Consider the following 24,324-nt stretch of genomic DNA (forward strand, 5'->3'; position numbering starts at 1 on the left):
GTGGAGGTTCTTTAAGGAAACACCGGATGACCGACGGACTGTGGTGTGCAACATTTGCCAAACCAGGCTCAGCAGGGGTTCCACCACTACTAGCTTAACTACCACCAGTATGCGCAGGCATATGAATGCTAAGCACCCCACTCAGTGGCAACAAGCCCGTTCACCTCCGGCCGTGCACACCACTGCTCCTTCCCCTGTGTCAGCTGCTAGTCAGCCCCCTGCCCAGGACCCTGGCACAAAAACCCCATCGTCGCCTCCACGATCCTCCACAGCATCCACCAGCGTTCAGCTCTCCATACCCCAGACGCTGGAGCGGAAACGCAAATATAGTGCAACCCACCCGCACGCCCAAGCCCTTAATGTGCACATCTCCAGATTGCTTAGCCTGGAGATGCTGCCCTATAGGCTAGTAGAGACCGAGGCCTTTCGCAACCTCATGGCGGCGGCCGCCCCTCGGTATTCGGTCCCCAGCCGCCACTACTTTTCCCGATGTGCCGTCCCAGCCCTGCACCAGCACGTGTCAGACAACATCATCCGTGCCCTGACCAACGCCGTTTCTGACAAGGTCCACCTGACCACGGACACGTGGACGAGTGCTGCCGGGCAGGGCCACTATATATCGCTGACGGCACATTGGGTTAACTTGGTGGAGGCTGGGACCGAGTCTGACCCTGGGGCTGCTCATATACTGCCGACGCCGAGGATTGCGGGGCCTACCTCGGTCCAGGTGTTTCAGGCCTACTATGCCTCCTCCTCCTCCCACCCCTCCTCCACCTCCTCCTCCGAACTACCATCCGTGGGCACGGCGCCATCAGTCGGTAGCTCTAGGCACAGCAGCAGTGCCGTCACTAAGCGACAGCAGGCGGTGCTCAAACTGCTGAGCCTAGGCGACAAAAGGCACACCGCCCAAGAGCTATTACAGGGCATCACGGCGCAGACTGATCTGTGGCTGGCACCGCTGAACCTCAAGCCGGGAATGGTTGTGTGTGACAACGGCCGTAACCTGGTGGCGGCTCTGCAACTCGGCAGACTGACACATGTGCCATGCCTGGCCCATGTGTTAAATCTGATAGTGCAGCGTTTCCTCAAGACATACCCCAATCTGTCTGATTTGCTCACGAAGGTGCGCCGCATCTGTGCGCATTTCAGGAAGTCCAGCCCAGATGCTGCCACTCTCAGGGCAGCGCAGCGCCGCCTCCAACTGCCCGCTCACCGACTGTTGTGCGACGTGCCCACGAGGTGGAATTCAACACTGACCATGTTATCCAGAGTTTACCAGCAGCGCAGAGCGATTGTAGACTGCCAGATGTCAACTTCCACCAGAACTGGTAGTCAGGTCAGTCAGCTTCCTCAAGTCTACAATGAGGAGTGGACGTGGATGTCTGATATCTGTCAGGTGCTGAGTAACTTTGAGGAGTCAACACAGATGGTCAGTGGCGATGCCGCCATCATCAGCCTCACCATCCCGCTGCTTGGCCTGTTGAAAAACTCTCTGGTCAGCATGAAGTCGGAAGCTTTGCGCTCGTCACAAGAGACGGGGGAAGAATATTCCCTTGTTGATAGCCAAAGCACCCTGAGGTCTGTTTCTCAGCGCATATCGGAGGAGGTGGAGGTGGAGGAGGATGAGGAGGAAGAGGAGGAGAATGTTGGCGAGACACAAGAGGGGACCATTGTTGAGTCCTTCACTGTTCAGCGTGTATGGGCAGAAGAAGAGGAGTTGGAGGAGTTGGAGGAGGAGGAAATGGACAGTCAGGCCAGTGAGGGGAGTGAATTCTTACGCGTTGGTACTCTGGCGCATATGGCAGATTTCATGCTAGGCTGCCTATCCCGTGACCCTCGCGTTCAAAGAATTTATTCCAGCACCGATTACTGGGTGTTCACTCTCCTGGACCCACGGTACAAGCAAAATCTTCCCACTCTCATCCCTGGAGAGGAAAGGAGTGTGAGAATGCATGAATACCAGCAGGCCCTGGTGCACAAGCTGAAACAGTATTTCCCTTCTGACAGCGCTAGCGGCAGAGTGCGTAGTTCTGCGGGACAAGTAGCGAGGGAGAGTAGGCGAGCAGGCAGCTTGTCCAGCACTGGCAAGGGTACGCTTTACAAGGCTTTTGCCAGCTTTATGTCACCCCAGCAAGACACTGTCACCTGTCCCCAGTCTCGGCAGAGTAGGGCTGATCTTTACAGAAAGATGGTGAGGGAGTACGTAGCTGACCATACCATCGTCCTAAATGATCACACAGCTCCCTACAACTACTGGGTTTCAAAGCTGGACATGTGGCACGAACTGGCGCTGTACGCCTTGGAGGTTCTTGCCTGCCCTGCCGCTAGCGTCTTGTCCGAGCGGGTTTTCAGTGCAGCTGGTGGCATCATCACCGATAAGCGTACACGCCTGTCGACTGACAGCGCTGACAGGCTGACGCTTATTAAAATGAATAAAGGCTGGATTTCTCAGAATTTCCAATCTCCACCAGGTGAAGGAAGCTCAACCTGAATAATTGATCCACTCCTCCTCCTCCTCCTCATTTTCCTCCTTCTCCTCCTCTTTGTACAGTAAAGCAGAGGAAAATGGCTATTTTTTGACAGGGCCCACTGGCTCTTGCTATAGTACTTCATGCATTTAATTTTTCTGGAGGGCCACCTACCCGGTCCTCTGTTTGAAACAATTTTTGTGAGTGCCACATACAGGCACTCAATCTATTCCATTTTTCTGGAGGGCCACCTACCCGGTCCTCTGTTTTAAAAAATTTTTGGGACTGCCACATACAGGCACTCAATCTATTCCATTTTACTGGAGGGCCACCTACCTGCTCCTCTGGTTTGAAACATTTTTGGGACTGCCACATACAGGCACTCAATCTATTCCATTTTACTGCAGGGCCACCTACCTGCTCCTCTGGTTTGAACAATTTTTGGGACTGCCACATACAGGCACTCAATCTATTCCATTTTACTGGAGGGCCACCTACCTGCTCCTCTGGTTTGAAACATTTTTGGGACTGCCACATACAGGCACTCAATCTATTCCATTTTACTGCAGGGCCACCTACCTGCTCCTCTGGTTTGAACAATTTTTGGGACTGCCACATACAGGCACTCAATCTATTCCATTTTACTGGAGGGCCACCTACCTGCTCCTCTGGTTTGAAACATTTTTGGGACTGCCACATACAGGCACTCAATCTATTCCATTTTACTGCAGGGCCACCTACCTGCTCCTCTGGTTTGAACAATTTTTGGGACTGCCACATACAGGCACTCAATCTATTCCATTTTACTGGAGGGCCACCTACCTGCTCCTCTGGTTTGAAACATTTTTGGGACTGCCACATACAGGCACTCAATCTATTCCATTTTACTGCAGGGCCACCTACCTGCTCCTCTGGTTTGAACAATTTTTGGGACTGCCACATACAGGCACTCAATCTATTCCATTTTACTGGAGGGCCACCTACCTGCTCCTCTGGTTTGAAACATTTTTGGGACTGCCACATACAGGCACTCAATCTATTCCATTTTACTGCAGGGCCACCTACCTGCTCCTCTGGTTTGAACAATTTTTGGGACTGCCACATACAGGCACTCAATCTATTCCATTTTACTGGAGGGCCACCTACCTGCTCCTCTGGTTTGAAACATTTTTGGGACTGCCACATACAGGCACTCAATCTATTCCATTTTACTGCAGGGCCACCTACCTGCTCCTCTGGTTTGAACAATTTTTGGGACTGCCACATACAGGCACTCAATCTATTCCATTTTACTGCAGGGCCACCTACCTGCTCCTCTGGTTTGAACAATTTTTGGGACTGCCACATACAGGCACTCAATCTATTCCATTTTACTGGAGGGCCACCTACCTGCTCCTCTGGTTTGAAGAATTTTTGGGACTGCCACATACAGGCACTCAATCTATTCCATTTTACTGGAGGGCCACCTACCTGCTCCTCTGGTTTGAAACATTTTTGGGACTGCCACATACAGGCACTCAATCTATCCCATTTTACTGGAGGGCCACCTACCTGCTCCTCTGGTTTGAAAAATGTTTGGGACTGCCACATACAGGCACTATCCAAATTAAATTGTCTCCATAGCAGCCTCCACACGTTGTCTCCATTGCTACCTCCAAAAGTCGTCCATATAGCTGCCTCCATACATCGTCCCTTTATCAAACGAGGTGTGTCAGGCAGAAATTTGGGTTGTTTTCATGGATTCCACATCAAAGTTGTTAACTTTGTCGCCACCCTGCTGTGTTATCCACAAAATATACTGGCAAACTTTTACCATTTAGGGATATTATTTCAGCGCTTCTTGCGCATCTGTTTACATTCCCCTCACCCGGCATATCCTAAACTTATAAGAACGCTACTACACTTGATCTTATACAAAAGGTTCTTAGAAGTGCTGTTTGGGGAGTAGCCTAGAGACAGGGGCTTGGATTGGCGAAAGCTCGCCTGGCAGCGGAACGCCAGCTCCATGCGCATCATGCGCTTCTTGCGCATCTGTTTACATTCCCCTCACCCGCCATATCCCAAACTTATAAGAACGCTACTACACTTAACTTGGTGCAGGCTGGGACCGAGTCTGACCCTGGGGCTGGTCATATACTGCCGACGCAGAGAATTGCGGGGCCTACCTCGGTCCAGGTCTCAAAGGCCTACTATACCTCCTCCCACCCCTCCTCCTCCTCCGAATTACCATCCGTGGGCATGGCGCCATCAGTCGGTAGCTCTAGGCACAGCAGCAGTGCCGTCGCTAAGCGACAGCAGGCGGTGCTGAAACTGCTGAGCCTAGGCGATAAAAGGCACACCGCCCAAGAGCTATTACAGGGCATTCCACATCAAAGTTGTTAACTTTGTCGCCACCCTGCTGTGTAATCCACAAAATATACTTGCAAACTTTTACCATTTAGGGATATTATTTCAGCGCTTCTTGCGCATCTGTTTACATTCCCCTCACCCGCCATATCCTAAACTTATAAGAACGCTACTACACTTGATCTTATACAAAAGGTTCTTAGAAGTGCTGTTTGGGGAGTAGCCTATAGACAGGGGCTTGGATTGGCGAAAGCTCGCCTGGCAGCGGAGCGCCAGCTCCATGCCAAGATCCAACTAACATAGTTTTAACTGCAGCACCTTTAATCTACTACTAGTTCACTGCCTCCATACATGGTCCCCTTATCAAACGAGCTGTGTCAGGCAGAATTTTGGGTTGTTTTCATGGCTTCCATGTTAACTTTGTCGCCACCCTGCTGTGTAATCCACAAAATATACTGGCAAACTTTTATCATGTACCGATATTATTTGAGCGCTTCTTGCTCACCTCCTTTGGTTCCTCTCTGCCACCCATTGGTTTGAAGCCTGAGTCCATTTAGGGTATGTCGCCATGACACTCTCTAGCCTGCTGCCGCTGCCTCTGCATGCCGTCCCCTATAGTGTCAGGGTCAATTATTGGATGTTTTAGATGCTATCTAGCTTCATTCTGTCACTCTGTCATGGCCATGCTGTTGCCCATAATTTTGGCATAATGGTGCGATTAGGCAGCCTCAGAGGCATCCATGCATGCTGCCCCTGCTGTTTCCTGTCCATTTCCGTGGTGTTTCCATCCTTTTCTGAGGTTCCCAGGTGTTTGGCCAAGCTTCCCTGTGCAGAGCCTTGGTCCCCTTGAAAAATGCTCGAGTCTCCCATTGACTTCAATGGGGTTCGTTATTCGAGACGAGCACTCGAGCATCGGGAAAAGTTTGTCTCGAATAACGAGTACCCGAGCATTTTAGTGTTCGCTCATCTCTAGTCCTTTTATAACGCAACCAAAAAAAAAGTAATCCTTACACAGCTCTGTAAACTTACAGGTGACAGAATGGGGGTCATTTACTAAGGGCCCGATTCTCGGTTTCCCAACGTGTTACCTGAATATTTCCGATTTGCGCCGATTGTACCTGAATTGCCCCGGGATTTTGGCGCACGCGTTCGGATTGTGGCGCATCGGCGCCAGCATGCACGCGACGGAAGTCGGGGGGCGTGGCCGAACGAAAACCCGACGGATTCGGAAAAACCGCCGCATTTAAAAACGGAAAATGTGTCGCTCGGGACGCGCTTACCTTCACTCAGCCCGAGCCGGTGAACTCCAGTGTGTTCAGATGCTTTTCAGTGCAGCAGCGCCACCTGGTGGACGGCGGAGGAACTACCTTATTAAATCCCGGCCGGACCCGAATCCAGCGCAGAGAACGCGCCGCTGGATCGCGAACGGACCGGGTAAGTAAATCTGCCCCAATGTTGCAATACAGGGGCATTTTTTCATAGCTTTTTACAATTAATTTTTAAAAGTATTAAGACATATCAAAGCTATTTCTGTAATCACACTGACCCAAATAATAAAAGGTCAGGTGTCATTTGGAGCACACAGTGAAAGCCATAAGTACAATGCTCATGAGAAAATGGCACGATGGGGGTCATTTACTAAGGGCCCGAATCGCATTTTTATGTCGGGTTACCCGAATATTACCGTTTTTCGACGATTTTCCCTGAATTGCCCCGGGTTTTTGGCGCACGCGACTGGATTGTGGAGCATCGGCGCCGGCATCCACGCGAGGGAAATCGGGGGGCGTGGCCTTCAGAAAACCCGACGGATTCGGAAAAAAACCCCTTTTTTTTTTTTTTTAAAAGTGTCGCTTGACACGCGCTTACCTGAACCCAGCAACGGATCGTGAACTCCAGGGAACTCTGATGGACTTCAGCGCAGCAGCGACACCTGGTGGATATCGGGCGCACTACCTTAGTGAATCGCCAGAAGACACGAATCCTCCTCAGACAACGTGCCGCTGGATCGCGAAAGGACGGGGTAAGTAAATCTGCCCCAATATATATTTTATTTCAATTTTACCAGATATTTGGTAACATTTTTCAGATGTACAGTACACTGCAAGGATTATTAAATGGTGCCACTATAAAGTAAAATCTGTCCCACAGATAACGGTCTCTCAAATGCAAACTGTAAGGCCCCTTGCCCACAAGCATTTTTCTTGTGCGAGTCCAGTGTGAACCAGTGTGAGTCCAGAACGCCTAACCCAGGAACTTGACTTCTGCTTATTGAGCCACATTTTGGCACCATTTTCTCTGGCATTCCTGCTGTTGTTTCTGGTTAATTTGGTAGGATGCCACGACCCATGGAAGTGGAGAAATTAATTGCGATGGTCCAAGAACATCCTCTACTTTGGGACAACAAGATTAATGACTACAATGACAACAATGAAAAGGAGCAAGCAGCTGGAACATTTGTAAGGGGCTGTTTCCTTGTGAGTGGCACAAGAGTACCAGCATTGCTTGTGCCAATAATTTTGCCTGTCCTTGGTTTTAAGAGAAAAAAAGAGCAAAATCACATTACACTCACGCATGCGCAGCCCACCTGTCAGTACGGCTCTGGTATGCATGTCCATGGCTGGCTCTACAGTTGCACTGAACATGCGCCAGTGCACAGACGGCTATCTCTCAATCACAACAATGCCCTGCACGTAACTGGTACATGCGCTGTGAACCTGTAGAGCTGGCTATAAAAGTGCCAGATGGTGCCGAAATAATAGGTGGACTGTGCATGTACAGAAGTTTTAAACTGCAGAGTAATGGCGTAAAGCTGGAGGCAGTGCGGAGAGACGTGGGTCCGAGCCAAGGGAGCCATGAGGAGGCAGGGGAACTTGACTGGATATGAAAGCTCTCCCGCCTCCTTGACAGGATAAATGAAAGACGACAAAAGGAATAAAAGATGTTTTTATCCCACAGCAGCAATGCAGATTATCTGGATTAGAAGCATTGAGATGACTTAACGGTGTTCTGTAAGACATAGCTCTTTTTTTTTAGCTGGTTGAAGGTGACAGGTTTGCTTTAAGCATTACACTGTAACTAATATGCAGATAAAATGAGTTAGAAACCCAATGATTTGGCTGAGAATGCATGTGACCTTCACGGGTGAAAGGGAGTAGCAACTGCCAGGCTCTTGCAATTCTTGTAGAAATTCCACTTCACTCCTGTTTCAGTATTTGATGGTGCCAAAATAGGGTCCCAACCCAGTATGCAAGTAAGGATATGGAAGATAGCACTCAATCCAATTTTGAAAATAAATGATTTTATTCTTGTACCAATCCACTTTAATATATTTACATGATGTTTTGGTCAAGAAGACCTTCCTCAGATGCGGATTGTAGTGTATAGCGATCCTAAACCTGGAAGATAGAAGCGGTATCCGCCGCTTCAGACCTTGACTGTGTGTCAGCCTTGTTCTGGTCTCAGAACACACAGCCAAGGTCTGAAGCGGCAAATACCGCTTCTATCTTCCAGGCTTAGGATCGCTATACGGTACAATCTGCATCTGAGGAAGGTCTTCTTGACCGAAACGTTATGGATTAAATGTGGATTGGTACAAGAATAAAAACATTTATTTTCAAAATTGGATTGAGTGCCATCTTCCATATGCTTAGGCTCTTGCAATTCAACATGTCACTGAGAGTAGCCCTTCCCTGATTACAATAAAAGTCATCCAATCCTATTAAAATTGGTGGGTCAAGTTGATTTTACTTATATTTGTAAGGCCACTTTAAGGCCTACAGAATGTGTTTTAGGGTCCTTAGCTACTCATTTTTTCAGTGGCTAGCATGCTTCGATTCCATTACCCATGCTTGAGTTGACTGCCCAATCTGCAAAAGGTAGAGAAGGTCATACTCCTGCTCATCGTTATGGTTCAGGAAGTCTTTTTCTATAATCATTGGTGCCTGACGACACAGCATGCATAGGCGTAACTAGGAGAAGCAGGACCCCATAGCAGACTTCTGTATGGGTCCCTCTTCCCACTTAAATATATATATATTTGAATACTTACATGTGAGTTACAATCACACACATTTATACATTCATATACACATACATTCATATACTTACAGCATAAACACACCTTATACACACATACAGCATAAACATACAGTACAAACATACCATATATACATAGATCATATACACACATCTACACCCATTCAGCATATACACATCATATATGCATACATTGAGCAAATACATATCACATATTCACACACATACAGAAAATACAGTATATACCCACCACCGATATAGCAAATACACACCCAATACCCCAGATGCCTGGGCCCCCTCACACTGTGGGTCCCATAGCAGCTGCTATTGCTGCTACCAAGCAGCATATGTGCCTGTGCATGATGCTGTAGATGGCTTATTTTACTGATGGATGTCGTAAAGAAAATACATGAAAGAACAAGGTCTATTGTTTTGTGCTACAGAAAAACTTCTAAGACTGACTATATTTCTAGAAGATTCATATGTAGCAGATGGCAGGTTCCATATTCAATATCTGTCTCACACGATTACTGGACTTACTGGGTTCATCAGCAGAAGTGGCCAAGTGTTAAGTCTATTACTTTGTTACTGATGTTTTACAGTAGACGGGTTGTGTGGTTAATCTGCTGTCAGTGTTCAGAAGGAAGAGAAACGCTCGAGTAAAAACCCCTTTGTCGGAAAATTGATGAAATGCCAGAAATAAAGGAAAAAAAATTCAACGGGAGATGTTCACCAATTGGATAAATTAAAGCTGTTTACAGCTGAACTGGTTCACCCAGCCGTGGTTCAGTTCAATACGCTATATGATAAATGAGATTTCACTGGATTAGACAGGGATGCTGAAATCTTCAAATCAATGAGATAATCTGCAGGTAAAGGGTCAAGGATGTCAGACGACTGTCAGCACATAATATGCCCACTGACCTCTCGTTTCTCCTTTACCCTTTCATGAATTATGATGACCTCTACAAATTGTTTTCCTCCATGAGATTCCTGACAATATAAAGAATCTGGTATTATTCCACCTCAGTAAGTAGACAATGGGGGGCATTTATCAATTTGGGCACAGGGTGTCGCTGGAAACATGCTGTACTCTTCAGTGGGATGTAAGTTTTTTGCACAAGGGATTAATGATTTGGGGCACAAAAAGGATTAGAAATATTTCCCCATTCATGAAGTTAATTTATTCATTCACGAAATAGAGCTCTCTAGTCCAGCTTTTAGCTGCTCTTATTTTGCAGCAAAAACTGAGCCACAAAAGGAGTCAGAAAACTAGAAGTGACAGAAAAGTAACAAATTCAAAAGCAGCACCAGCATTTTGCGTCCCGAAAAAGAACAAGTCGTGAATGTCAGAAAACCACCAAAATATTTTTTTGTGACTCTTCATTGAACCCTCTCCAGCTCCAGAGCCTCCTATTTATGGTGCCCAGAACTGGATGGCATATTCCAGGTGAGGCCAAAAAATGCCTTGTGCAGTGGTAATATTACATCCCTATCCCGAGAGCCCATACCACTTTTGAAACCTGACACGATCCTACTGGCTTTAGTGGCAACTGATTGACATTGCATGCTGTTATTTAATCTATGATCTACCAGTACCCCTAGGTCCTTCTCAACAAGGGACTATCCCAGATTTACTCCCCCAAGGATTATTGTTGCCAGTGGATTATTAGCCCCCAGGTTCATAACCTTACATTTATCCACATTGAACCTCATTTGTCAAGTGGATAACCAAACTCTCAATTTGTCCAATGATACTTCTATATCATTAATACATATATTAAATAGTAGTGGGTCAAGCACAGAACCCTGGTGACCATTCCGAGTAGGAATCATTGACCACAACTCTCTGGATACGATCCTTCAGCCAGTTTTCAATCCAATTGCAAATTATTCCTGACAAACCAATAGACCTTGTTTTACCCATCAGGCGTCTATGAGGGACAGTGTCAAATGCCTTTGCAAAGTCCAAGAACACAATATCCACAGCAGCTCCTCCATCCAGGCATCTGTTCACCTCTTCATAGAAGCAGATCAGGTTAGTCTGACAACTTCTATCCTTAGTAAACCTGTGCTGGCTGTCACTTGTTATATCATATGATGCCATATAGTCCTGTATGTAGTCTTTTAGTAATTCTTCCAATATTTTCCCCACAACTTAAGCTTACAGACCTGTAATTGCTTGGCAAAGGTTTAGAGCCCTCTATAAATATTGGCACCATATTTGCCGTGTGCCAGTCACTTGACACTGTAGCAGTCATTAGGAAATCTTGATGAACCTGTATCACACTATATCAGAACAAAAATTTTGGAGATACGGGACTCTTTATAATAATGGAATTATGTATGTAAATTAATCCTTGTGGGCACTTTATATACATGTATAATTTGAGGACCATAAAAATGACAGTAATAGTAAAGCCATTTATTGATGGGGGCTATATATAAAACAATTCATAGGCTAACCATAGCATAATTTGTTTAGGGGCTATATTATACATTGTGCTATATATGTCATATTTAATATATGCAGGAGCTACAGTGCAGTTTTATTATGGAGTAGTATATTTGATACATGTGGGAAACACAGTGTGGTGAGTTGCAGTGTAAGGGGTATATATGGTATATATAGTGGGCAAAGCATGGTCAACTTTGTTGTGGGGGAAATATTATTATTAAGAACAGTTAGAAACTTTGTTATCCAGGTAAAACTATACTACCCTGTTTCCCCGAAAATAAGACAGTGGGGGTCATGTACTAAGGGCACGATTCGCGTTTTCCCGACGTGTTACCCGAATATTTCCGATTTGTGACGATTTCCCCTGAATTGCCCCGGGATTTTGGCGCACGCAATCTGATTGTGGCGCATCGGTGCCGGCATGCACGCGACGGAAATCGGGGGGCGTGGCCGATCGAAAACCCGACAGATTCGGAAAAACCGCCGCATTTAAAATAAAAAATCTGTCCCGGAGCTTGCACTTACCTTCACTCAGCCCGGCTCGGTGAACTCCAGTGCGTTCCGATGCTTTTCAGCGCAGCAGCGCCACCTGGTGGACGGCGGAGGAACTACCTTAATAAATCCTGGTCGGACCGGAATCCAGCGCAGAGAACGCGCCGCTGGATCGCGAATGGACCTGGTAAGTAAATCTGCCCCAGTGTCTTATATTAATTTTTGCTCCTTAAGAGGCACTAGGTCTTATTTTCAGGGGTTGTCTTATTTGTCCATGAAGTAGAATTTACATTTATTGGTGAACAAAAAATCATCTTCTAAAACATCCTTATAGCTCTCCAAACTCTGAATTATTGGAATATTTGGCCCTAACCTCTCATATTTAGCAATAGCACTTTCCTTAAATTACCACTTCATGTCCAGTAGTTGCTTGTAGCTTATTGGTCCTGCAACAGTCAGTAATTTTATTCTGCAATTCTTCACCCATGTCACAACCTATTGTAGCATCTAAAAGATCTACTAATACTAATGTACGGCTTGGGGGGAGATGTAGCAATGTCTGCCACTAGGTCTTATTTTCAGGGGAGGCCTTATATTTCTAAGATTGAACAAAATTGTACTAGGTCTTATTTTCGGGGGATGTCTTATTTTAGGGGAAATAGGGAGAGATATGCTGCATAAACCTGAAGATATCTGGCAGACTATTCTTTGGAAACCTCACAGTTGGGTGAAGTCATTGTGCACTTCTATACCCAAAGGAGAAGACTGTCACCTGTGGGGATTCCACTTCTGCCTGTCTGATGAGTACTGGAGTCACAGACAATGCTCGGTCTGGGTAGCGTTTCATCCATAGTGATAGTGAGCCAAGTTTTCATTCTAAATTTTGTCCAGTGACCTCATGGTAACAGAGTAGTTATCAGTTATCCTAAATTTTCATCAGTTCTTATAAATGTTGTCAGCATTTTTAACTTGTAACACCCTGCTTGTAAATCTTGAGCCATACACTGGAAGAGAGGAACAGAGAAATTTATTACTTTATCATTTATTTTACTACCTCCCTCACAAGTGCCTAGAAATACCCAGTTTTAGACTCTCATATTATAGGTAGGTAATATATCAGTAGGGTGGGCTCCTAGAATCAATTTCACTGGGGGACCTAGGGATCCTAGTCCAACACTGCCCAAAGGTAGCCACCGTTTCTTCTGTGAACCTTTTTCCTCATGATTGCCACCTTCCACTATATGTATTTTTTACTTTCTATCTCACGGTTCAAAGTTCTAAGAACTTTCATTTAATGTTTTATGAAAAAAAGAACATTCTAAGACGTCAGGTATTCCTGCCTCCTGCAGTGTACTGTGAGGCTGAATGTACCTCATTGTTAGCAGCATAAAGACTCGGGTAGAACAGAATCCACTTATGCTTAGCAGGAATATTTTCAAAGCTGTGTGGATGGAAAGTGTACTTTACATTATGCATCTACAGGGTCTCTATACTGTAGAGTATATGGTTTTCAGTAAATAGATGTTGAGGGACAATTATCATAGTTTTGTCTCTCTGTGGTGAATTTTTGAGACATTTGGAAGCTCTTTTTTGCACCTTATGTATGATCCTGTCTTTTTACTTGTGATACATGTTCAGTTTCTCCCATCCTGGCAGGTGCAAATTTTGGCTTTTTTTTAGACTTTTTGTTGCAAATGTCTCAAATCCACATGGACACAAGCCACGTGAGGGGGTTATATACAGGAGAGGACACAAGCCACGTGAGGGGTTTATATGCAGGAGTGGACACAAGCCATGTGAGGGGGTTATATACAGAAGAGGATACAAGCCACGTGAGGGGGTTATATGCAGGAGTGGACACAAGCCATGTGAGGGGGTTATATACAGGAGTGGACACAAGCCATGTGAGGGGGTTATATACAGGAGAGGATACAAGCCATGTGAGGGGTTATATACAGGAGAGGACACAGGCCATGTGAGGGGGTTATATACAGGAGTGGACACAAGCCATGTGAGGGGTTATATACAGGAGAGGATACAAGCCATGTGAGGGGTTATATACAGGAGAGGATACAAGCCATGTGAGGGGTTATATACAGGAGAGGACACAAGCCATGTGAGGGGGTTATATACAGGAGTGGATACAAGCCATGTGAGGGGGTTATATACAGGAGAGGATACAAGCCATGTGAGGGGTTATATACAGGAGAGGATACAAGCCATGTGAGGGGGTTATATACAGGAGAGGATACAAGCCATGTGAGGGGTTATATACAGGAGAGGATACAAGCCATGTGAGGGGGTTATATACAGGAGAGGATACAAGCCATGTGAGGGGTTATATGCAGGAGTGGATACAAGCCATGTGAGGGGGTTATATGCAGGAGTGGACACAAGCCATGTGAGGGGGTTATATACAGGAGAGGATACAAGCCACATGAGGGGGTTATATGCAGGAGTGGACACTACCAATAATTTGGAATTTGAGGCTGTGTCCTGCATTTCTAAGCCCTCTAGTCATACCCCAGGGAGATGACGACATATGAGGTTGCGGTCACACTTGGTGTTAGGGCTGCGAGCACACATTTTGATTGCGTTTTGAAACCTATTACAACAGCTGAGGAGAGGTGATTTGCCTAATTACATTACTGTTAACATTTGCATTTACAAAACGCATAGTAAACACAATGTTAACACATGCATTAATGTCACGTTTATATAGCATTTTGTAAACGCATATGTTAACAGTAAAGTAATTAGGCAAATCACCTCTCCTCAGCTGTTGTAATTAGTTTAAAAACGCAATCAAAAAGCAACGTCTGACCTCACCCTTAGAAGTAACCAATACATTTAAAAAAAAATGTAAATGAAAAAATTTCAGAATTTTCAAAAAACAGGTTACTGTGAAAAATGTTAAACATTTAAAGCATGTGAAATAATTCATATGTTAAGATAGGGTCCATGAATAAAATGCTTCCTTTGCACCTGCCCTGGACCAGGCACAGATTTGCGCCTAAAAAGCCGCAAAAATAAGCAAAAAAAGTGATACATGAGGGGAAAGTCACACGGAACATCTGGGAAACTAAGGCCCCTTCTACACTTGTGTTTTTCATCCACGTGTTCTGAGCATGATTTTGGCGTGCAGAACTTGCATTGCACTCTGACCCATTGTAATTAATGGGCTTTTTCAGACTTTTTCACGCACACATGCGTTTTTTTTTTAAACACACGTTTAAATCTCAGCATGCTCTACCTTTGCAAGTCACGCACGTGAAAAACGCAACATACAAGTCTATGGAGATGCATCTGCAACATCCCCCACCGGGGGCCTAGCCTTTTCTCGGGGTCTGGAGTCAGCCGGGGCCCGCGGTACCTGAGTGGCTGGCCGTTGCGGCCTAGGCACGCTAGTGTCACGGTGCTTGGTATGGGGAACCGGAGGGCTGTCCTACAGCCTGGCAGGTCTCCAGCAGGTGGTGTGTGCAAGAAATGATGAGGGAGAGGCTGCTATAGTGGTTCTCCCTGGGGAAACCATTTGGTGTCTAGAGTATGGGTGGACAGGGTGCCCGTGATGGTGACAGCCGTAGTAGCAGGGACCAGACGGAGGCAGACGTTGAACAAAAACAACTTACAGTTCTTTACTGGAACTGACAGGAACCGCAGCAACGTGCCTTAACAGGATGGTAGATTGCTGAGATGCAGTTGGAGGGAGCCACAGGATGTAGATCATCAGCCTGGATGCCAAAGGCATGCTGGGAGATAGCTGTGTCCTAGTAGGATGCTTCAGCTTGTCCTGGGTTGCTTCAGATATCACCCTTGAAGGTAGGATGAAATCCCTTTCCTAACTAACTGTTTCACTACAGTCTTCAGCAGGGAGCTGGGCTCACCTGCTCTGGTCTGATGTGCAAGCTGCACTGACTCCTCAGAGTCTCTAATCTGAGCGAGTGAACTCTCTCCTCACACTGCACTCTCTTCTTCAGACTCCTGGGTCTGACTCTCTCTCTAGAAGTTTCCTGACCAGGGTTTTTGTTACTTCCACTGGTCAGGTGGTGGCTACTCCTCCAATTACTTCTCAGCTCACAGACATTAGGATAACACATGTGATTGGATGATACATCTTACATCACATCAAAGAATTAACTCCTACCTTACAGGGCAGGATCTACCACTGCAATGCCCATCCTTGTGAGGTATTTGTTATGTAGTGACCTGCTGTGGGGTTGATCAGACCCTTCACAGGCTGCAAACTATATGGTGGGACGTATACGCAACCACTTCTCTGCCTTGCATCGGCGAGGGTGCTGCACATCAAAAACGCATTGCACTCTGAGACACATGCAAGTCCAATGCAAGTGCAATGCATTTTTCACTCATCAATTGCCATAGAAAAGATAGAGCTCAGCCCTGAGTCCTTTACAACTGAGACACTGAACAAACTCTGACTGAAAACTGATTGAACTCTGATGAGAAATGTCAGTTTTTCACTGACCAAACACTGATCGCACCCTGATCAGACTCTGATGTGATCTGCAATGCAAGTGTGGAAGGGGCCTAAGATACATAAGGCACATTGCACAAGGTGCAGACCAAGGCGCACTTGAGAAACGACAAGTGAAAAGTCGCAAAAATGAGACAATTTATTTCCCCCGTCGTCTCTTTAGCTTTACTGTGTGTCAGTGTTCTTTAATACATACAAGATGGATTTTTATCTCCAGTTTTGAGGTATAAGGAAGAATAAATAATGGCTGTACTTACTGTTGCTGCAGGTCCTGCGAATGCCAAACAAAGCAACATGAGGAAAGGGATAGATTCTTGGGTAGGTTCAATATAGGGCATACTAAGGCTTCTGTCATAGCAGCTGAATCCTGAATGAACTGGCTTGAAGACATCTGTCAATTCCAGGAAGTACAGGCTGACCACCGATGAGGCCAGGATGGGGAGCTATGTCAAAAAACAGACAAAAAACATTAATCAATATGTGCACTACGGACAATAATTTTATTTTCTGGCATTATGAAGGACACCCATTTTTGATATCTATTTTTTGTGATTTTGTGGACTCCAGACTATATTCGATAAGTAATCCCTTAAACTTTTTGATCCATAATAGAAATCTACATCAGTAGGCAGGTCATCAGAACTCGTGCTGTATTTGTCCACTGGATCCCCGGGTGAGGTCAGTGAGACACAAGGCCTTCACCTGCTTTCCATAGTATGAGCAAATCAAATACAGTACATGGATTTGTACATAAAAATGTATGTGATTTTATTAATAAACCAGAAAATTTTAAGGCGTAACTAGGAGAGGCTGGGCCCCATAGCAGACTTCAGAATGGGGCCCTTTTACCCCTTCGCCAGACAGTCTTCTTATCCCAGGGAGGTTGAGGGCACATATCTTTCCCAGTAACTGCAAATCACATGGGGGAAGAAGATGACAGGAAGCTAGAGATAAAAGATTATTAGTCCTACCATCCCCTCCCCTGACATTTCCTATCTGAATTCCTGACTAAGCTGTAAGCTGAGGAAGATTTCACTGTTTTATGCATATCATGCTGTACAATGTGCAGCATAATATGCATAAAATGGTACACATTTCCCAGTCTTTAGTGTGTCAGGTCAGATACCGGGGCCCCCTGACACTGTGGGCCCCATAGCAGTCGCTATGGCTGCTACCACTGTAGTTACAGGCCTGAGAAAATTATTAATTGAAACAGGTATATATAGAAAACCAAAGAAATGTTGTCAATTAATAAGTAATGTACAGGTGTGTCCATTGTTAACATATTTTCCATCCATTGAAGTATCATATTTCTCAAGAATGTAATGTAATCATTTACAATATCGCACCATGCTAAAAAATCTATTGATAGGCTGTAGTGTACAAAACAATCACTGGGTGACTGCACATATCAGACATCACTATGTGAGGCATAAAAATATGGACATGTCTGGGAATAGGGAGGTGGTACCCTTCTGAACAATACAAGTGAAAGATATGTAGAGCCATATATCCCATTAGACACCGGAGACCCAGTGTCTGAGGGGTTAAGTTGTGGAGGAAGTTTTAATATTTTCATTAAAATCAATCTAACAATCTGTCATTAGATGTGATCCAGAACAGGATTAATGCTTTTTGTGGAGATTGTACACCTTTTAATGTATACAGAGTCTTCAAGCCCATGCGTGCTCCATTGGGAATTCTGGGTAAGGAATTTAGAAATAAGAGTGAAAAGGCAAGCTGTCCCTCACTGCTATAGTGAATAAGACGATATCCTCTACATCAACGTGTGACTTTTAAGAAGCCTAGTCACATAACGTGGGATAATAAGAAATGGGTGCACAAGGGGTAGTCATGGTATATAAGAGTTGAGGAATTAACCCCTTAACGACTTGGCCTTTTTTAGTTTTTTCACTTCCATTTTTCACTCCCCACCTTCAAAAATCTATAACTTTTTTATTTTTCCACACAAAGAGCTCTGTTATGGCTTATTTTCTGCGTAACAAATTGCACTTCGTAGTGACGGTATTTAATATTCCATGGTGCGTACTGGGAAGCGGGAAAAAAATTCCAAATGCAGTGAAAATGGTGAAAAAACACATTTGCGACGTTTTCTTGTGGGCTTGGATTTTACAGCTGATAGCACATTGTAATGAATTGGTTAAAAGACCCGAAGCTGTCATGGCAACGGATCACCGCTCCCCGTCGGCTAGCACCGATCGCGGGTGTTACCGGTAAGCCTTTGCTGCAATATGCAGCAAAGACTTACCGGCTATGGAGAGGGCTCGGCCCGCGAGCCCTCTCCATGCACCGGGACCCGGTCGGGAAGGGGTTAAAGGGGTTTTCCACTGTCATAAAATACATTTTATTATTTGTACAATGTTTCAATATACTTTCTGTATGCACACATGGCTATTACCGATCAATATAACATCACTGCCTTCTTCCTGTACTGGTGCAGAGCACAGGGCAGATGCTATTGTATTGAATCATGACAGCCACAGGCCCTCCTCTCCCTGCGGGCCCGGTTGCACCTCCTGATTATAAGGTGTTTGCAATAAACCTTTATTGTTAATTCTTGTTCCTTTGCCAATCCAAACTTTTTAGAAACCAATAGGGACCAATAAATACAATTTGTCTGGAGTTACACTAAATATACCTGTTCCGACTTACATACAAATTCAACTTAAGAACAAACCTCCAGAACCTATCCTGTACGTAATATGGGAACTGGCTGTATACGCAATTTAGATACAAGCAGTATCATTGATGGCTCGATAGCACATGATAGAACAACACCACCAATCCCACTACCACGTGCTTTATAACAAGTAGTAAATTGAGAGGTATGTTGCTCAGGTGTAACATTATGGAGGAGTTATCATCCAATCACTTTATGATGATGATGATAATGATTATTATTATTATTATCACAAAGCAATATTATAATAGTTGATGTCTCTTGTCAAATCCAACCATATATACTGGAGTATAAGCCTGGTTTTTCAGCTCAAAAATGTGCTGAAAACCCAAACTCTGCTTTTTTCGAGTAAAAAAAATATAGGTTTTACCAGGTTTTTGTGGTAAAATTAGGGGCCTCGGCTTATACTTGGGTCAGCTTATACTCGAGTATATATGGTAGGTCTTTAACATGGGTGTAATTAGGCTTAGTGCAGAGGGCAACCCTGGAGGTATAATATGAATAACATGTGACTTTCATGTGATCGAGACATAGTAGAGGATAGAGGCAGATTTTTATCATTTGTCTTTTACAATAAAATGAGGACAAAAACAATCAACTTTCTGTACGAGGACCTTGAAGCATAAGTAGTTCAGACATTGCAGTATAAATGTTACCCAAACGCAGTTTCTTTCCCCAAGGTAATGACACGAGGGCCAAAAAATGTGACATCAGCTGCTCCAAGCAGAAAATGCCATGAAACATTATTATTTTTCCTGCTATGTTTCCTATAGCCCAAAGCTCTGCTGGAATAACATGATGTACAAATACTCCCATATAATCCGTACAGCTGGGACAGAAATATTTGCTTTGTCTGGGATGACGGATCATGTTTACAGGGATTTTAGTATTTGTTTTATCATTAGTAGTATGTATTTATTTAAAAAAGAGAACTATACAATCTTCTAACATACATCTCACATACATCAGGCCTCAGACGCTGCTCTGCAGAATGGTATTCTCAGGGGTATTAAGCTTGTGGATCTGGATCGGGGATGCCAGCTGTCCTGAGCTCTGTCTGCCTGTCTGCCAAATGTCTAGTAAATGGGAAAAGGTATGAGATCTTGGTAATGGCTCAGCTAGGATGGAGAGTAGAAAGCAGTAGTGGATTATAATATAGGTGGTTTGGGTAACAAGCCTTCTAGGGGGCCCATGACCACCCAGAGCAGCCACCAAACTTTATACTGAGAAGGAACTTCAACCATTTAAATCCTTGTAAACCTGCATACATGTTTAGAGCCATTTCAAGACCTTTGAAGGTCCTCCAAAGGTCCTGAAAGTGCAGATTGAAAGAAGGCAGAAGAGACGCATCCTCCATTCCCCTAAAGGCTCGATTTTAATACCGTATGTAGGAAGTGAATTTCAGTCTCGTCAAGGCTATAATATTCATACAGCCCAGGGACTTTAGCCCTGGCCTTCATCTGCCCTTGCTAGACAGGGATGGAATAATAGCCCTCCCCAGTGGATGATACAGCAAATAAGCATGCATAGTTGTTTTTCTCCCCACTCCACAGAAAAAAGGGTGGGCACACCAATGACCCTCCTCAGCTGCTCATTGGCTGAATAGCATCTCCTAGTGTGAAAGTGGAGCATAAAGTATAGTTTTAATATAGAGCCTGGCACATATAAGCTCCGTTTAAAGCTTAAAAAGTTGTGACAGGTTAAGGTATGCTTCAACTGAAATGTGCAAAAATTTGCCCAGACTTAGCACAATTATGGTTTCATGTTGTACGGATAATTTAATATTGATGTGACATCTGCACCCAATCGTGAATTGGCATCCTTACTACCCTGTTATGAGTAGTACTTTATGTTTTACACCATATTGGATGAACCTTCCTACTGTATTTTGTTTTGTAGGAAAAGAAAAAGAAAAAAGAAAAAGAAAAAATCTCCGCACTACCCTGATGCCGATATTGGGATAAACTGACAGTGGGTGTGCTAATGGTGATATACAGATGCCTACCTGTTTTAAGCTGAAAGGAAAAAAGAAAAAAATTGCACTAATTCACGCTGTAAGTCTGAAGTAAATTCTAATATAAAATATATTTATTACAGTACTTAACACATCAAATGGGATATACAAACAAATGTATGCTAAGTGAATTACACATCTAATTACAACTGATATAACATGTTAATAACAGTTAAAAGCATAAGGTAGACATATCAATATATATAACATCTCTCTAGATCGCAGGCTGGGCTAAAAAGGCAGAGGGGCACTAAAGGGCCCATAAAAATGATTGATATAAGATAAGAAACAAGTTTGTAACCGTGGGTATTTTTATAAAGGTCCTTGACTGTATGGTGTTACAGATGCATTCTTAATTGGTCACAAAAATCTGGGTGTTCAGAGACGGACTGACATTTTGTATCCTTAAATATTACAATCTCTCCTTTAGGGTGACAAGTATTTCCTTTATAATGTTTGTAGAAACAAGAGAAAGGGCAGTAGAAATCCTGTGCAGACTTAGGACACATACAAAAGAATGATATCTTCTTTAATGTCAAATTTGTTGTATTCAAAAGATGTTTTAGCTGTTTGCAAGATACGTTCAACTCCCGGTTTCGCCGTATTGCTGGTATGTCCTTCTTAAAATCAACTGCCACGTTCTTCAGGCATGGGGCTGAATATAGCTGAATATAATATACTTTTAGAATATAACACAATGTTTATAGGCATGAACAACACAAACAAGGAAGAACATTAAATCATCTATTAAATCCTCCATTTACCTGGCTGTCCCGGATCCGGAGACTGACAACTTTGAACGTTGTGACCGTGATTAGACGGAGTGTAACCGACCTGCGCATGCGCACACGAATTTGGAGGACGCAGAGACAGACACCACTGTCCCCATGCCCTAAGAGCGTGGCAGTTGATTTTAAGAAGGATATAGCAGCAAGAAGGACCTTTATAAAAAATACCCCCGGTTACAAACTTATTTTTTATCTTATATCAATCATTTTTATGGTAGAAGTGTGCCCTTTAGTGCCCCTCTGCCTTTTTACCCCAGCCTGTGATCTAGAGAGATGTTATATATATTGATATGTCTACCTTATGCTTTAACTGTTATTAACATGTTATATCAGTTATAATTAGATGTGTAATTCACTTAGCATACATTTGTCTGTATATCCCATTCAATGTGTTAAGTAATAAATATATTTTATATTAGCATTTACTTCAGATTTACAGTGTGAATTGGTGCTTGGTGCAATTTTTTTCTTTATTTTGTTTTGACCTTTTTTTGTTTCTTTGTTTGACTTTGGCTCAGAAAGGGAATGTCACCCAGTTGTCACTTACCATCTATGGTAGGATTGGCATGTAGTTAGAGACAGCTGGTTGAATCTACTGTTAGGGCTCACTGTCTGTGTCTTCCATTACTCTTTCTTTTGGTTGTATGTCCCCTAATCAACAATGGATTTATGTAATTTTTTCTACTGTGATTTTTGGCTTATTCCCCAAGCTTTCCAGATTTGTGATTTGGAAGCTTTTAAAATGTGTACAAAATCTTTGCACAAAAGGTTCCCAATCCCAGGGTTACATCAAAAGAAGCAAAAAAAAAACAAACAAATGTATAGTCTGGCTGCATCTTTTCATTTGAATTCATCAAAATTCAGTGAATTTACAGAAACGTATTATAGAAAAATGATCAATACTCTTGCATCTGATTATTATATAGGACAGAAACCTGTGACTTAAGAAAAACAGAAGAAGATAAATGCATACATAGTGCATGCCTCCCCTTTTTTCTACTGCTTTGACTCTCAAAATTAGCTATTTAGTTGGGGTACTATTTATTTTGAATTCCCAATATTGTGATATTGATGACCCTGCCTAAAGGCTAACTTCAGTCTATGAACTACAATCCATATGTTGTTTTTGAAAGGACCCAGCAAGCAAGAAACCGAGGGATATAAAGGAATCTGGTGTGGGCAACGGTAGATCCTCATTAGGCCTTTTGGGTGGTCACCAAGGGTCCCACGTTCCTGGGTCCATGGCTGTTCACAATGTTGCAGTAATCTTGACATGGACCAGGAGAAGGTTCTTATATCACATTATAGCTTTACAGCACCGCTGTGTTCTGTCTCTATCCTTGGGTCTGGTATACAGTAGATGCAGCGGATGACTGCAGGGGTGAAGGGCAAAATATGTCTTGGTTGAAAACATTTTGATTGGAAGGAGAAGTTGTCAAGGCCAGAAGTAGACAAAAAGGAAAAAGAATGTCTACCATGAGACATGCATCACCTGACATGAGTCACTGAATGTAAAGGGCACCTGCCACCCTTCCTGACATGTCTTCCTGACGAGTCTACAATCCTGGTATATGTTTACTTGCTGTGTTCAAAATGTATCAATAAAACATTTTTTTGTAATATTATTTAATTTACTCTTTGGCCAGTCACAGTCATACACACAGGCACATGGGCTATGTACAGACTGCAGCTGTCACTTAATGGTTAAATAAAACCATCAGAAGCCTTACAGAAAGTCTCTGTAGTCTCCAGCCCAAAATGGGATTTACTGTTTCCCATGTCAGAGTGATGTCACAGTCAGATTGACTGCATCAATAGTAACAGACAATTATTGCTCGAAAGAATAGCAATAGAATAGAATGTTACTTAATTCATAAACATGTTTCAGAATGGAAAATGTATTTTCCAGTATTTCTTTATTAAGATTTTAATATTATGTAACACTGGTACATAAATTTCATACATTAAGACAAATTAAGGACAAAAGGAAAATGGGAACTTTCCTGCAGAATGCTATAATGTCAGGGTAGCTGACAGACCCTCGTAATTGTTATCATGTCTGTAATGTCCAGACCTCAGACTAGTTGGGTAGACACAGTGCTGCATCTACTATGAAGCCAGCTGAGCCTTTGGCCTCAGGCCTCTTTTGTGATATCAAGCTAATGGCCCTATTTGTGACTGACAGTCATCTTTAACTGAACAGCACAGAGAGAACAGAAATTTCAAAATATAAAATACAAGATATATGGAGTCTATATACTTAAAACTACATATTAATATTTTAGGCTCCTCTTGCTCTATAACATGCTGCCTTCAAAAAGGACTGTTATAGTGAAAGGATCACGTTAAGGACATTAACTATGGTGACATCTAACTGCTGGCACCCACACCAAACATAAGAGCAGTGGTCCTGGTTAAGAATGTGTCCTGTCGTTCCATTTAATGCTATGGGAGCATTGGAAATAGCAAAGGACAGCGCTTTTCTATCTCTAGTACTGGGGAGATAGGTGAGTGCTATGCTCTGAAA

The 24,324-nt window shown here is 43.7% G+C and overlaps 1 protein-coding gene across 1 annotated transcript in view; it reads right to left on the bottom strand.

Annotated features, from left to right (window-relative positions):
* Positions 1-24,324, bottom strand: part of PLPPR4 (phospholipid phosphatase related 4) — a 77,884-nt gene that overhangs the window by 29,265 nt on the left and 24,295 nt on the right. Inside the window, exon 2 of the mRNA XM_072129166.1 lies at positions 16,552-16,737. Within this exon, the coding sequence (XP_071985267.1) occupies positions 16,552-16,737 (186 nt within the window). The remainder of the gene's footprint in view (positions 1-16,551; positions 16,738-24,324) is intronic.

This window comes from Engystomops pustulosus, chromosome 10, assembly GCF_040894005.1.
Source record: "Engystomops pustulosus chromosome 10, aEngPut4.maternal, whole genome shotgun sequence".
Taxonomy (NCBI): Eukaryota; Metazoa; Chordata; class Amphibia; order Anura; family Leptodactylidae; genus Engystomops; species Engystomops pustulosus.